Source organism: Staurois parvus, unplaced genomic scaffold (genome assembly GCF_062004578.1).
Source record: "Staurois parvus isolate SC_StPar_1 unplaced genomic scaffold, SC_StPar_1.0 ptg000608l, whole genome shotgun sequence".
Classification (NCBI taxonomy): domain Eukaryota; kingdom Metazoa; phylum Chordata; class Amphibia; order Anura; family Ranidae; genus Staurois; species Staurois parvus.
In genome coordinates, this window is record NW_028318404.1 from 99,478 (window position 1) to 112,647 (window position 13,170).

A 13,170-nucleotide genomic window follows, 5' to 3' on the forward strand; every position below is an offset into this window, starting at 1 on the left:
ATCCCCAGAACACTATGCCAGCTGCATTGGGACTGACAGCTCATCACCCACAAAAGGTAGGTACAGGGGGGGTGGCAATTTTTCTGAAAAGGTGAATTTACACTAAGAACCTTTGGATTAACTGTGGGTATATGATTGTTTATTTGGGTATAGGAGTGTTTATTTGAAGATTTTCTATTTGTTTATTTTGTTCTATTGGTTGAAATAGATGGACTTGATGAGGCGCGATGCTATATATATCCCTGCCATGATCATGTGATTTCATAGTGCAGTACTGTAAATATGACTACTATATTGTTGTATTTGTTGTTGAAACTATAGCCCCGTACTTAGCAAAGCCAATGAAATCCTCATGGTTCGTGTTCATGTAAGCCAGTTCTATGTCAATCAGCAGCATAACCTGTAGGAACAAAAGGCAATAAAATGTATAAAGTATTTGCATATTTGTTTGACCAAAAGTCACTAGATTTATATCTTAATGCGTGCCGGCTGGTTGTGACTGTTTAAGTTTGATGTAGAAGTATACACAATACAACACCTCAACATTTAAAAGCTGCCTTTCCACTGCTCCACATTGCACTGCATATAATTTAGCCTGTATCACAATATAAACACTCTTCCTCCCCCCCCCAGTTTTTTAAGTGGTCATGTCACTACAAAGCTCCATCTGCTGGGAAGGATCTCTCACCCCTCTGACAATGCCTAGAGCAGTGAATGCTGATGCTGATGTGTATGGAATTCAGCCCTGTTGCAGTACTTACACATTTCACAAAGAAACTGGGTTCTGTGGTCACATGACCACACAGAAGAAAAAGGCATTTGAATTGAGATTTATGGGGAGCGGGCAGTGGGGACATTTAAAAAGTGCTGTGTTGTACTAATTTATATTACAAATATTACATATTTACAATGTACGTATAGCTGACTAAAAGCATCAGCTTTTGGAGGCCAATCTATTGCTAATGCAGTAAAAAGCTTCTAAATAATGGAGAGATCAGAATACACACACTGCAAACTTAGTCACAAAGGAGGGACACGCCCGCTCCCATTTTTACAAGGACAGGACCACTGCATTTCAGCTGTAGAAAGGCTGCCAACAAATTTTCAGGCATTGTAAACTGAATGTCATGGATGCACCCTGCACTATATATTTATTTGTAACATAAAGACTTGACATAAATTGTATGAAAGAAATGAAATTAAAGAAGTAAAATTCAAATGATAATTTTCCTTAAAAAATACTGAAAAATAGATTTATGGTTCCAAATATACCTTTTCTGGGAAGCTCACCTGGTCTTTTGTCCTTCCCTCTCGCTCCCGAATATGTGTGGTGACGATCCGTTCCATCTCCTCCCTTAGGTGGGGATACTGGCTGAGCTGCAGGAGACAATTTACATCTGTGTGGGACAAAGCTAGAAGCAACTGAATGGCTGAGCATACTGTGTACACATTTAATAATCTACAGTGTAAATAAGGCAAGCAACACAAAGCTAGGAAGAAGGGAAAAATCGCCAAAACATGAATTAGGGTTACACGGTAAAATGAGTTCATGGCCTAAAATGCCGCAAGGAGCGTTGAAGCACAAAACAAAAGATTATTTCATATCAATAAAAAAGGTGAGTAAGCAGAGGAAACACATGCTCAATAGATCAATATGATTGCTGTCTTCCTAAGAAAAAGGTTGGATAGAACCGGATTGTTATAGACAATAGCTCCATATTTTGCCGAGCTTTCTTTGCATGTTCATAATTTAACCTGTCTTCCTGCCTGTGCCTGTAGGAATGATTTTGGCATCAATAGACTTTATTATTAGTACATGTCTGACCTATCTCAATTTTATTCCCTATCCTATACTATCCAATGCTTATTTTAAAATGAGAATACAGGAGGCTGGAGGACTGATTGACCTCTACAAGCTCCATGGGGGTAATGGCACCAGAGGGAAGAAGAAGTGGGCAGAGAGACCAGACTTGGCCTCTCCTCCTCTCTGCATATCCCTAAAAGTGTGACAAGGCAGAGCAGGGGGAACAGTGGTGGAGTATGCAGTTGCAGATTTACCAACTGGCTGAAAGATGTAGTGTCTCGGGTGCTGTGTGGCATAAAGGTGTAGTGTCTATAGTGGGAGTTCAGTGTCAGGGTTGCAGTGGTCTGAGTGCTGGATGGCAGGGAGGTTCAGAGTCAGAGGTGCAGAGGAGTACAGTGGTATGGGTGCTGGGCAGCAGAGAGATGCAATGTCAGGGTGCAAACTACCAGGGGTACCAGGTCCTTCATAGGCCTGAATACAAAAGCTGTCTACTTGTAAGCCTGCTGGGAGGCTTCTCTGGGTGAGCACCACCTGATATGTTGTAGGCTCCTGGACCGCATCACCCAATAATCTAAGGTGGTGCAAAGGGATTGGGGTCATTAGGATTAAATTATTTGAAAGTATAGTTAGCTTTTTAGGCCTCCTTCAGACCTATGTGTTGCAGTAATGTACATTTCACCATAATGATAGCACAAGGCACTCATTAATTTAGAATGGCACCCCAATGCACATACAGTTGGGGGCCAAAGAACTCACACTGCTGTGCACCACAACACGTGCCTGCAAAGAAAAAAAAAAAAGGCAGGCCTGTTTTTTATAATTCTGTTTCATGCACAAGCAACCCATTATGGGTAAAATAACTGCCTTAATGCAACACACAATAACTTGCATGTACTTTAGCAAACTGCAATGTGTTATTATTTTGATCTGCCCTCCTGGCCATGTGATGTTTGAACTATGAGGACTTAATGGTAAGCATTATTTGCTTTTTCAGAATTGTCCAGCTTATTAAATTTGACCTGCTATATTATATGCTTGAGATCTTAGCAAATATGTTTTAAAGCAGTTTAGAGTTTAATAATTTGGACATGGTTATTGTTAAAAAGAATTGTTATGCTATAAAATGATAAACACATTCCCTTATGATTGATTTTAACTTAAAGTGATCCTAATGACAAACTTTTTAATATTTAAAAATAACAAAACACATCATACTTACCTGCTTTGTGTAAAGGTTTTGCTAGAGAAGCCCAGGTCCTCCTCTTCTGCCTTTAAAAATACTTTAAATAACTTTCAAACAGCATTTTTTGAATGCTTCCTTGATCTTTCCCCTTTTCTCATTGTCCTGGTCTAACCCACCTTGCCCCTCCTCCGCTACATACTCCCACAACTCTGGCTTTGAGTCCACCAATGTTCTACAATAATGTTTATTGGAGTGTCTGTGCATGTGCAGTAGAACCACATAGACTTCTATGGGGTAGAAGACTGATCTGTCTCCCTGCCACATAAAAGTCTATGGGGTCCCACTGCACATGTGTGGAAGCAGAACCCGGACCCTGCGTTTAGGGACACTGCTGCTGACCTCCTATAACCTCCAGCGACTGCACATGCCAGCAATCAGCTTCTGGCACAGAAAGTCTTCCATGGCTAATAACTTATTTTCACCTCCTGTCCTTATATATCTGTAAAAAAAAAAAAAGTTTGAAACGTAAAAAAAAAAAAAAAAAAAAAAAAAATGGTGGCATGGCTACATGGTGCTCCGTCCAAGTTATATACCGCATATTGTAACCTTTGGAATTTGGTTGGGTTTGTACCATTTCTTATGTACAACTTCTATTTCTATCAGTTAATTTTGAAAATAAAAATATTTGAAACAAACAAAAACTTTTGTGCATCTCTTTTAAGCAAATCATATCACAAGTAGGAGCCACAAATAAGTTATCAGTGATGGGAGATGTCCTGTGCCAGGAGCTGACTGCTGGTATCTGCAAAGATAGCTGCAGGTTAGAGATCATCAGCAGTACTGTCACTGAATGTGCGGTTTGCTTTGGCAGTAGTGCAGAGTCTTTGGGATAAGCCAAAATGGTGTCATTACCTGATGCATGTGCAGTAGTGCCAAAAAGGTAATAATATTGTGTCACTACTATGCATGTGCGGTAGCATGACATTTAAAGCACTATTAAACCCAAAAGCAAACATTTATTATACTACAGCTTACCAATTCTTAGAAATGATGGCAGTATTCATTTTATTTTTTAGGCTTTCTTTTTTCATATGTTGATCCAGCAATTAAGTCTGTTGTTTTTCAAAAGAACAAGCTCTCTTGTGGATGAGACAAAATTTACCACTGACAGGGGTGCTTACAATGATCAGCTTTTATATACTTATTTAAACCATTATACCAAAAGGAAAAAACTGTTTCCTGTGACTAATTTTAAAGTGTGAGCTGCAGTTTGGCTTCACATTGTTTCAAAATGTATCTAAATCTGTTAGTACATCTAACTCTACCCTCCCCCAGAGTGGGGTCATTCTAATACAGGTTTGTTACTGGCCAGATCACGATTTGAAAACAGAGGGTAAAAAAGCCTAGATGAAGAAAACTAATACAGCCACCATATCTAATGACTGTTAAGTTGAAATATATTACATTTTTGGTCTTGGGTTTAATAACGCTTTAAAATTAGACCAGCATCATTCAGATTATCTGTTTCCAAAAACTGTTACATTCAAGGCATGCAGTGAATGATAATGGTCACATTTTCTTGTGCTCTCAACCCAAAATATCAAGCCATCAAATGACTGGTGTCATAACAGATTACATGTGCAGCACAACGACAACTGGGATCATACAGAGGCTAAGATGGCAGCTTCCTTGGCTGTAAGGGAGAGGAAGGTTTAGTTCCGCTTTAAGAACTATCATAAGAAACTATTCCCAAATACAGACAAAAAACTGACTAGATGTTAAAGTGCATCTAAATCCAAAAACAAAAATGTAATACAGTTAGGTCCATATATATTTGGACACAGGCACAATTTTAATTTTTTTCAGGTATTTACCAAAACATATTCAAGCTATAGTTATATAATGGATATGGGCTGAAAGTGCACACTGTCAGGTTTAATTTGAGGGTATGTACATCCAAATTGGAGGAAGGGTTTAGGAATTTCAGCTCTTAACAATAGCCAACCCCCTAATTTCAAGGGACCAAAAGTATTTGGACAATTGAATATAATCGTAAATAAAATGTTCAATATTTTGTTGAGATTCCTTTACTGGCAATGACTGTCTGAAATCTGGAACCCATGGACATTACCAAAGACTGGGTTTCCTACTTTCTGATGCTTTGCCAGGCTCTAACTGCAGCTGTCTTCAGTTGTTCTTTGTTTTGGGTCTTTCTGCCTTTAGTTTTGCCTTCAGCAAGTGAAATGCATGCTCAATTGGGTTGAGATCACGTAATTGACTCGGCCATTGCAGAATATTCCACTTCTTTTCCTTCAAAAGCTCCTGGGTTGCTTTTGCAGTGTGTTTTGAATCATGGTCCATCTGCACTGTGAAGCGCTGTCCAATCAACTTTGCTGCATTTGGCTGAATTTGGGCTGACAGTATATCTCTAAACACTGCAGAATTCATCCCGCTGCTTCTGTCACCTCATCAATAAATACCAATGACCCAGTGCCACCGAAAGCCATGCATGCCCATGCCATCACACTGCCTCTACCATGTTTTACAGATGATGTTGTGTGCTTTGGATCATGAGCTGTTCCAAGCCTTCTCCACACTTTTTTCTTCCTGTCATTCTGGTACAAATTAATCTTTGTTTCACCCGTCCAAAGAATGCTTTTCCAGAACTGGTCTGGCTTTTTTAGATGTTTTTTGGCAAAGTCTAATCTGGCTTTTCTATTTTTCAGGCTTATGAATGGTTTGCACCTTGTGGTGAACCCTCTGTATTTGCTCTCATGAAGTCTTCTCTTGATTGTAGACTTTGCCAATCCATAGAGAGGATCCTGCGATCATCCACCACTGTTGTCTTCCGTGGATGTCCATGCCTTTTTATGTTGCTGAGCTCACCAGTGCATTCTTCTTTCCTCAGAATGTACCAAACTGTTGATTTATCTCTTTGATGGATTTGTTTCGTTTTTGAAGTCTTACAATGGCCTGTTTCACTTGCATGGACAGCTCTTTTGAATGCTCGATGTAGGTTCACAGCAATAGATTCGAAATGTAAATACCACACTTAGAATAAACTCCAGACTTTTTACCTGCTTAATTGATGAAGAAATGAAGGAGTAGCCCACGCCCGGCCATGAAACAGCTTTTGATTCAATTGTCCAATTACTTTTGTTCCCTTGAAAAAGGGGGATGGCTACTCTTAAGAGCTGTAATTCCTAAACCCTTCCTCCAATTTGGATGCATATACCCTCAAATTAAACCTGAGTGGGCAATTTCAGTCCATATATATTATATAAGTATAGCTTGAATATATTTTGGTAAATACCTGAAAAATCTAAAATTGTGCCGTGTCCAAATATATATGGACCCAACTGTATATTTCAGCGATAGTACAGATGTATAAGAGATGGACTGTACTTTGATAGCTGTTGGCAATTTCAGCATCATAAATTAAATGAATTATGTAATGCACATAAAGTAAAAACTGAGCGCTGCAGCTACATTTTTAAAAATTTTGGAAGTGTCTTTTTTTTTCCTGAAAGGAGGATTGTTGGAGATTCCTAACTGTTCCGTTTCCATTGTGTGTGTCTTAGCGTCTATCCTAGCTAACTGATAAGTCCTTAGAGTTGGCAGCTGAATTACTTTTTCATTTTCAGCAAGTACAGAAAATTCATGTTGATGCTGCCAGAAATGCCGTGTCCTAGTGACTGATCTCCTCCTCCTCCTTTTCTATAAAAAACAACAACTGAAGACTGAATACACATGTAAAAAACACTTGAAATATGCTTCCACAACACTTGTATAGGTACACCAAAATATGCCTGTGAAAGCAGCCTTATTTTCACTTAATATCCCTGCTTTCCTTACAGGTCTGATTGAAGCCATGTGGCTCTCAGGGGCTTTCTACACAAATCCCCACACAAGGTTCAGACCATCTGACAAATGCCTACGTTGCCAGCTCTGTCAAGTCAAGGTGCTCATCCCATCTCAGTCACCCCCTAAGACTGATAGAGCGGGAAATGTATAAACCCTATGGACTACCAGTGATATACTGTACAACGCAAATGCACTACCCTAGAATGCTAACTAAAATATTTGAATATCTCCGTCATGGTTCTTCTGTAAGTTCTGGCTTATGCATCTAAACTTCTGAGTCGTCATGGCAACAAGCCTTCCTGTTTCCTCCAGGGGAAGCTAAGACATACAAAACGGGAACAGAGAGCGGTTAGGAATCCCCAACAATCCTCCCTTCAGGGAAAAAAACAAGACGCTTAAAAGATGTTTACAAATGCAGCCACAGCGCTCAGATTCTACTTTATGGGTAATACATAATTAATTCCTCAGTTATGATGCTGAAACTGTCAACAGATATCAATGTACAGTTCATCTCTCTTATATAATGAGACAGGTTTTTTTAATTTGAGCAACTGAATATCTTCCTTTTATGTTTTTGATTAAACCAGCATGGTAATATTATAAAGCAGGATAATCAAACAACCATGCTTATTCCATACTTTGCACGTTGATTCTTGTATGAAAACTGTCGGTTTCCATTATGGCCAGCAGGACTTATTTAGGATACTGCCAAAGAAGATCTATAGATACATCAGTATCTATAGACTACAGCACATAAGGCAGCAGTGGTGTCTACAGACTACAACACAAAATCACCGTCCCTGATGATTTCTGCAGACAAAGCTGCAATCCATAGACACAGCTGTGTCGAAAGTTACTCTATCCAAAACACAACATTTAGGGCTCATTTACACTAGTGGAAACCCTCTCAAAAATGATTCACGTTGGTTTGTTTTTCAGAGAACATTTGACAGGTGGTATTCTGATGCTTCCTTTCCTGTCTGTTTTCACCCCTAAAACCCTGCCACACCATGGTACAACGGCGGCATAGCCCCATTCGCTTGAATGTGTCACATTCCGTATTGCCTACGGAAAGTGATGGGGGACAGTTTTTGCTGTGATATGTAGCATCACAGCAGTGGCAAGTTGAAACACCTGTACGGCTGTCTTTGCAGTTTTGGGAAGGAGTGTTTGATATGCTTCTCAACCACCTGGTTTACTGCCCACCATAACAAAAAAAAAAAACAAGGCCCTAAAGCTGAACTCAATAGAAAATATAAAAGCTAAAAACACAGCTGAAATACATTTACATACAAACTATACAAAAGATATTCCTTTCTCTTCAGTTAGTATTGTGATTTATACAGTGGGGAAACTAATTATTTGATCCACTGCATATTTTGTAGGTTTGCCGAAATACAAACAAATGAAGGGTCTATAATTTTTATCATAGGTGTATTTTAGGGACAAAATGTAATTTAGTATTTGGTGAAGAAACCCTTGTTGGCAAGTACAGAGGTAAGACATTTCTTGTAGTTGGTTACCAGGTTTGCACACATCTCAGGAGGGATTTTGGTCCACTTTTCTTTACAGAGCTTCTCCAAATCCTTAAGGTTTCTTGGCTGTTTGGCAACTCGAAGTTCCAGCTCCCCCCATAAACCTTCTATAGGATTAAGGTCTGGAGACTGGCTGGGCCACTCTATGACCTTAATGTGCTTCTTGAGCCAGTCCTTTGTTGCCTTGGCGGTATGTTTTGGGTCATTGTCATGCTGGAAGACCCATTAATGACCCATCTTCAGTGTTCTGGCTGAGGGAAGAAGGTTCTCATCCAAGATATTACAATACATGGCCCTGTCCATTGGCCCCTCGCTGTGGCAAAGTCAGCTTGTAACTTTAGCAGAGAAACAGCCCCAAAGGATAAAGTTTCCACCTCCGTGCTTGACTGTAGGGATGGTCTTCTTAGGGTCACCGTCAGCAATTTTCTTCCTCCAAACACGGCGAGTCAAGTTAATGCCAAAGAGCTCAATTTTGGTCTCATCCGACCACAGCACTTTCTCCCAATCCTTCTCTGAATCATTTAGATGTTCATTGGCAAACTTGAGACGGGCCTGTACATGTGCCTTCTTGAGGAGGGGACCTTGCGGGCCCTGCAGAATTTCAGTCCACGGCGGCGTATTGTGTTAACAATGGTTTGTATGGTGACTGTGGTCCCAATTGCCTTGAGATCATTCACAAGCTCCTCCCGTGTAGTTTTGGGCTGATCCCTCACTTTTCTCATGATCATCCTTACCCCATGAGGTGAAATCTTGCATGGAGCTCCAGACCGATATGGTTATTTTGTAATTCTTCTATTTGCAAAAAAACCTCAACAGTTGTCTCCTTCTCACCAAGTTTCTTGCTGATGGTTTTGTAGCCCATTCCAGCCTTGTGCAGGTCTACAATCTTGTCCCTGAAGTCCTTTGACAGCTTTTTTTTTGCCCATGGTGGTGAAGTTTGAATGGAAGAAAGAGAATCTGTGGACAGTCGTCTTTTATACACATAAAGTGTCGTTAGGAGCACTTTCTAAAATTGACAGGACTAATCTGTGTACCATGTAAGCACACAGCCAGTCTCTGGGAGCGAGAATTATGGTTGCTTGGTAGGGGATCAAATACTTATTTTACTCACTGCACTGCAGCTCAATTTATAACATTTGTATCACGTGTTTTTTTGGTTGATATCCTGTCTCTATCATTTAAATTACACTTATGATAAGAATGATAGACCCTTCATTTCTTTGTAAGTGGGCAAACGTACAATATATACAGGGGATCAAAAAATTATTTTCCCCACAGTATATGTTTGTCACACTGTACAGCCAGGGAGATCACTTTTACTGCTTGCTGGATCACCTTCTTGCTACCTGTTAAGTAATGATGTGGAGTTTTTGTTCAGTGAGCTGGAGGAGCAGAGGTGGTAAAGGGACCTGCACTGCTAAGCCAGAAAATTATGTGTTACCTCCCTAGCTCTTCAGTTTGGCAGACATGTAAATCACAAGACTGACTGTACAGAATTTTAAATCCAAGTTAAACAAAAAATATATCTACTGTGCAGGGGCGGACTGACAACTCATGGGGCCCCCAGACAATAGGGGATCATGGGGCCCCTGTGTCCTCACCCACACTCAAACCACACCCAAAAAAGCCTCTGAAAGGTACCAGGGGCATCTCATGGGGCCCCCTACTGACCCTGGGCCCTCGGGCAGTGCTCTAATGGTCAGTGCGCCCCTGCTGCTGTGTATTTAGCTGTTTGCCTGGAGGTCTGCTTTAAAGAAAACCTGCGCTTTGCCAGTGATGTATGTATCTTTTCCTACTTACTTGAGCCCAATCTCGATCCAGAGCTGTGTCTGGGAACAGCATCTCTCTCTCCTCACTGGAGATCGAGGCAGCATTGGGAGCCATTGGCGTCAATCACAGTCTGTAAGTAGGGAGTGGGGGGTGGCAGGGCCAAGCAGCTCTTTCGGTGTCAATGTGGGGGTGAGCCAGGAGTGCCAGAGAGGGACCCAGAAGAGGAGGATCGGGACTGCTCTGTGCAAAACCATTGCATAGTGCAGGTATGACGTTTATTATTTAACCACTTCAAGTCCGGACACTTTCCCCCCCTTTCTGTCCAGGCCAATTTTTAGCTTTCAGTGCTATCCCACTTTGAATGACAATTGCGCGGTCATGCAACACTGTACCCATATGAATTTTTTATTTTTTTGAGACAGGTAAAACTTTATTTTGGTGGTATTTAATAAATAGTGGGATTTTTTTTTTTTTTTTGCTATATAGATAAAAAGTCAAAACATTTTGAAAAAAGGCGTTTTTCTTGTAAAATTTTGCAAATAAATAATCTTTCTTCATAAATCTTGGCCAAAATGTATTCGGTTATCTGTTTAGTAAAAAAAAAATAAAAATAACCCAAATTAGTTATAAAAATTTTTCATATTATTATTTGGTTTTTTTTTTTAAACATACTATCACCCTAGCAGTACAGTGTCACCAGAGTGACACTGTACTACTTGTGGGGGGTGATGAAGATTTTTTTTTTTTTTTTTCAATGGAGCAACCCTTGTATGCAGGGACTAAAGTTGTGTCTCCCTGCACTGTGTGCATCAATAGAAGCACCTAGACCTGTAGCCTAGGATGGCAAAGCACTCTTCCTCCCTCCCCGCTCCCTACTCCTAGCTAACAGGTATACTGGAGACTGTCCATTGTTAATACTTTCCTTTTCCAGAAACACAGAAAGTTGTAAACAGCAAGAGATGGGGTAAGAATTTTAGCAAATACTTCACAGTGAAATGTTTATTGTATTGTGCTTAACATTCTAAACTAAAAAAGCTGAGGGTTTAATACTGCTTTAAGATTAAAGGTTGCCTCCACTCACAGATATTCTAATTTTTAATGGCTTCTGAAAAGCTTAACCACATGCAGGATTCTTGTATCTCTACAGTATCAGGATTTATCACATCCAGAATTCTTTATTTATCTCAACTTGAACAGCCATAAAAAAGCCACATGATGGTTTCCCATTCTTAGGATTGATTCTCCATAGGCAACAAAAAAATAAGGATTACAAAGACAGTGAGGCCTTGGTTGTAGCTTTGGAAAAGAATCCATATTATGTGTGGGAATCTTTCCATTTGAGCAAGTGTACCTAGAAGACGTGATGCTGTGTTGAAGGTAGAGGGTGGTCACAACAAATATCGATTTGATTTGGATTTTTCTTATGTTCATTTACATTCCAATTTCTTAATTTATAAAAATAAACTATTAACACTTCTATTTCTGAAAGCATTCTTCTTCTGCAGCATTTTTTTCACACCTGCCTAAAACTTTTGAACAGTACACTATATATTTGCTATATATATTTTAATACTTTTATTCCCACCCCTTGCATATATAGTTATCTGAAAAGCATGTAGCTCCTGCCATAATAGAATCAATAAAAATATAGTATGTAAGACTTTCATAAATACGGTTTCTCAAATATAATATAATATTATGAAATATAATGAAAAAACGTGAATACACATACATTGCACAATTTTATTAGAAAATGCCATTTGACTCTAATTCTGGTCTTTGTTTAGCTTTTAAATAAAAATAAAGGAATTTTAAGATGGCACGGTGCAAACTTATAATTTCAGAGTGAGCATTTATACAAGTTTAAATTCTTTTGGCTGTATTTCTCTTGTGGATCACAGAAGTGCAGTTCGTTCTGCACTCCTGTGACTAGTTTTCAGCTGACGGCAGACTAAATTCCGCTGTCGGCTGACGTCACTCAACTGGTCCATGCTGGGAAGAGATGCCGACTTCACAGTTAGGATCCACCCCAGAATCTGGAGCCGCACCTAGCTCAACCTCTCAGCAAAGTGCCGAGAGCCTCAGCAAGCCGCTCTTTCCCCCTTCACAGCCCAGCACTCCAGATAGTGCTGGGGGGGGGGGGGGGGCTGAGCAGACAGCGGTGACTGACAGTCCCGCTCTCTGCTCAGGGTAGAGAGGAGAACTCAGCAATCAGCGGTCATGTGATTTCTGAGCTCTCACCCTTAGAGCCGGTGGGGGACCGATGCTTCATCTACCTAGGTAAGTAAGTAGGTAAGTATCAAACAGTGTACCCAAAATCTGTGTGTGTGTCCATTGGATGTCATGTTTAAAATATGGACAGAGAAAGCTACACCATTACTTAATACATATTACTAGTAGTGCTAGAAGCTTTATAACTGTTTAAAGTGGTTTGCAAGTCTAAAGGTGCTTTAAGGTAAAAACCTTCCACTGTGTGTTGCCCCTTCCCTCTCCCTAACACTTAACTGTATTGAACCAACGCTGTGCCTGGCTGCAGGTCTTCTCTCCCTTCTCTTCCTGGTCTCTATAGGCTTTATGGGATTACAATGGGAGCTATTGGCTCCTGCTGCTGTCAGTCAAATTCAGTGAGCTGAGTGCAAGGGGTGGAGCCAAGCTGTGTATATCCATGGACCTGGTTCGGGATCATGCCCACAAACACAGAAGAGAAGGGGTCAAGAGCGCTGGAAGGGGACCCCAGAAGAGGAGGTTCAGGTCCACTCTGTGCACAGAGCAGGTAATTATAAACCTGTTTAATATTTTAATTAAAAAAAAAGACTTTACAACCACATTAAGTGAATTATTAAGCCCAAGTCTATTCTTTTTTTTTTTTTTAATGCCCAGCAAAAAAAATTAAATGCAAATGCAGCTTTCGATACAATACTAACCTCCTCTACAGCACCATCTCCCACAAACTCACGCACTCAGCAGCATTACTTTTCTCTGAGTGCAGAGAGTCATGGACCCACCGCCTAGGT

The 13,170-nt window shown here is 40.2% G+C and overlaps 1 protein-coding gene across 15 annotated transcripts in view; it reads right to left on the minus strand.

Annotated features, from left to right (window-relative positions):
• The window catches only part of DNM1 (dynamin 1), a 224,914-nt gene that overhangs the window by 85,803 nt on the left and 125,941 nt on the right, over nucleotides 1-13,170 (minus strand). For all 15 annotated transcript variants that reach the window (XR_016315379.1, XR_016315377.1, XR_016315378.1 and 12 more), the window contains exons 11-12: nucleotides 1,291-1,377; nucleotides 330-400 (exon numbers count right to left, since the gene is read on the minus strand). Coding sequence is in view for 12 of the 15 variants with exons in the window: in XM_089692909.1 (XP_089549035.1) it covers nucleotides 330-400; nucleotides 1,291-1,377 (158 nt within the window). In the remaining 3 variants the exon portion in view is untranslated. The remainder of the gene's footprint in view (nucleotides 1-329; nucleotides 401-1,290; nucleotides 1,378-13,170) is intronic.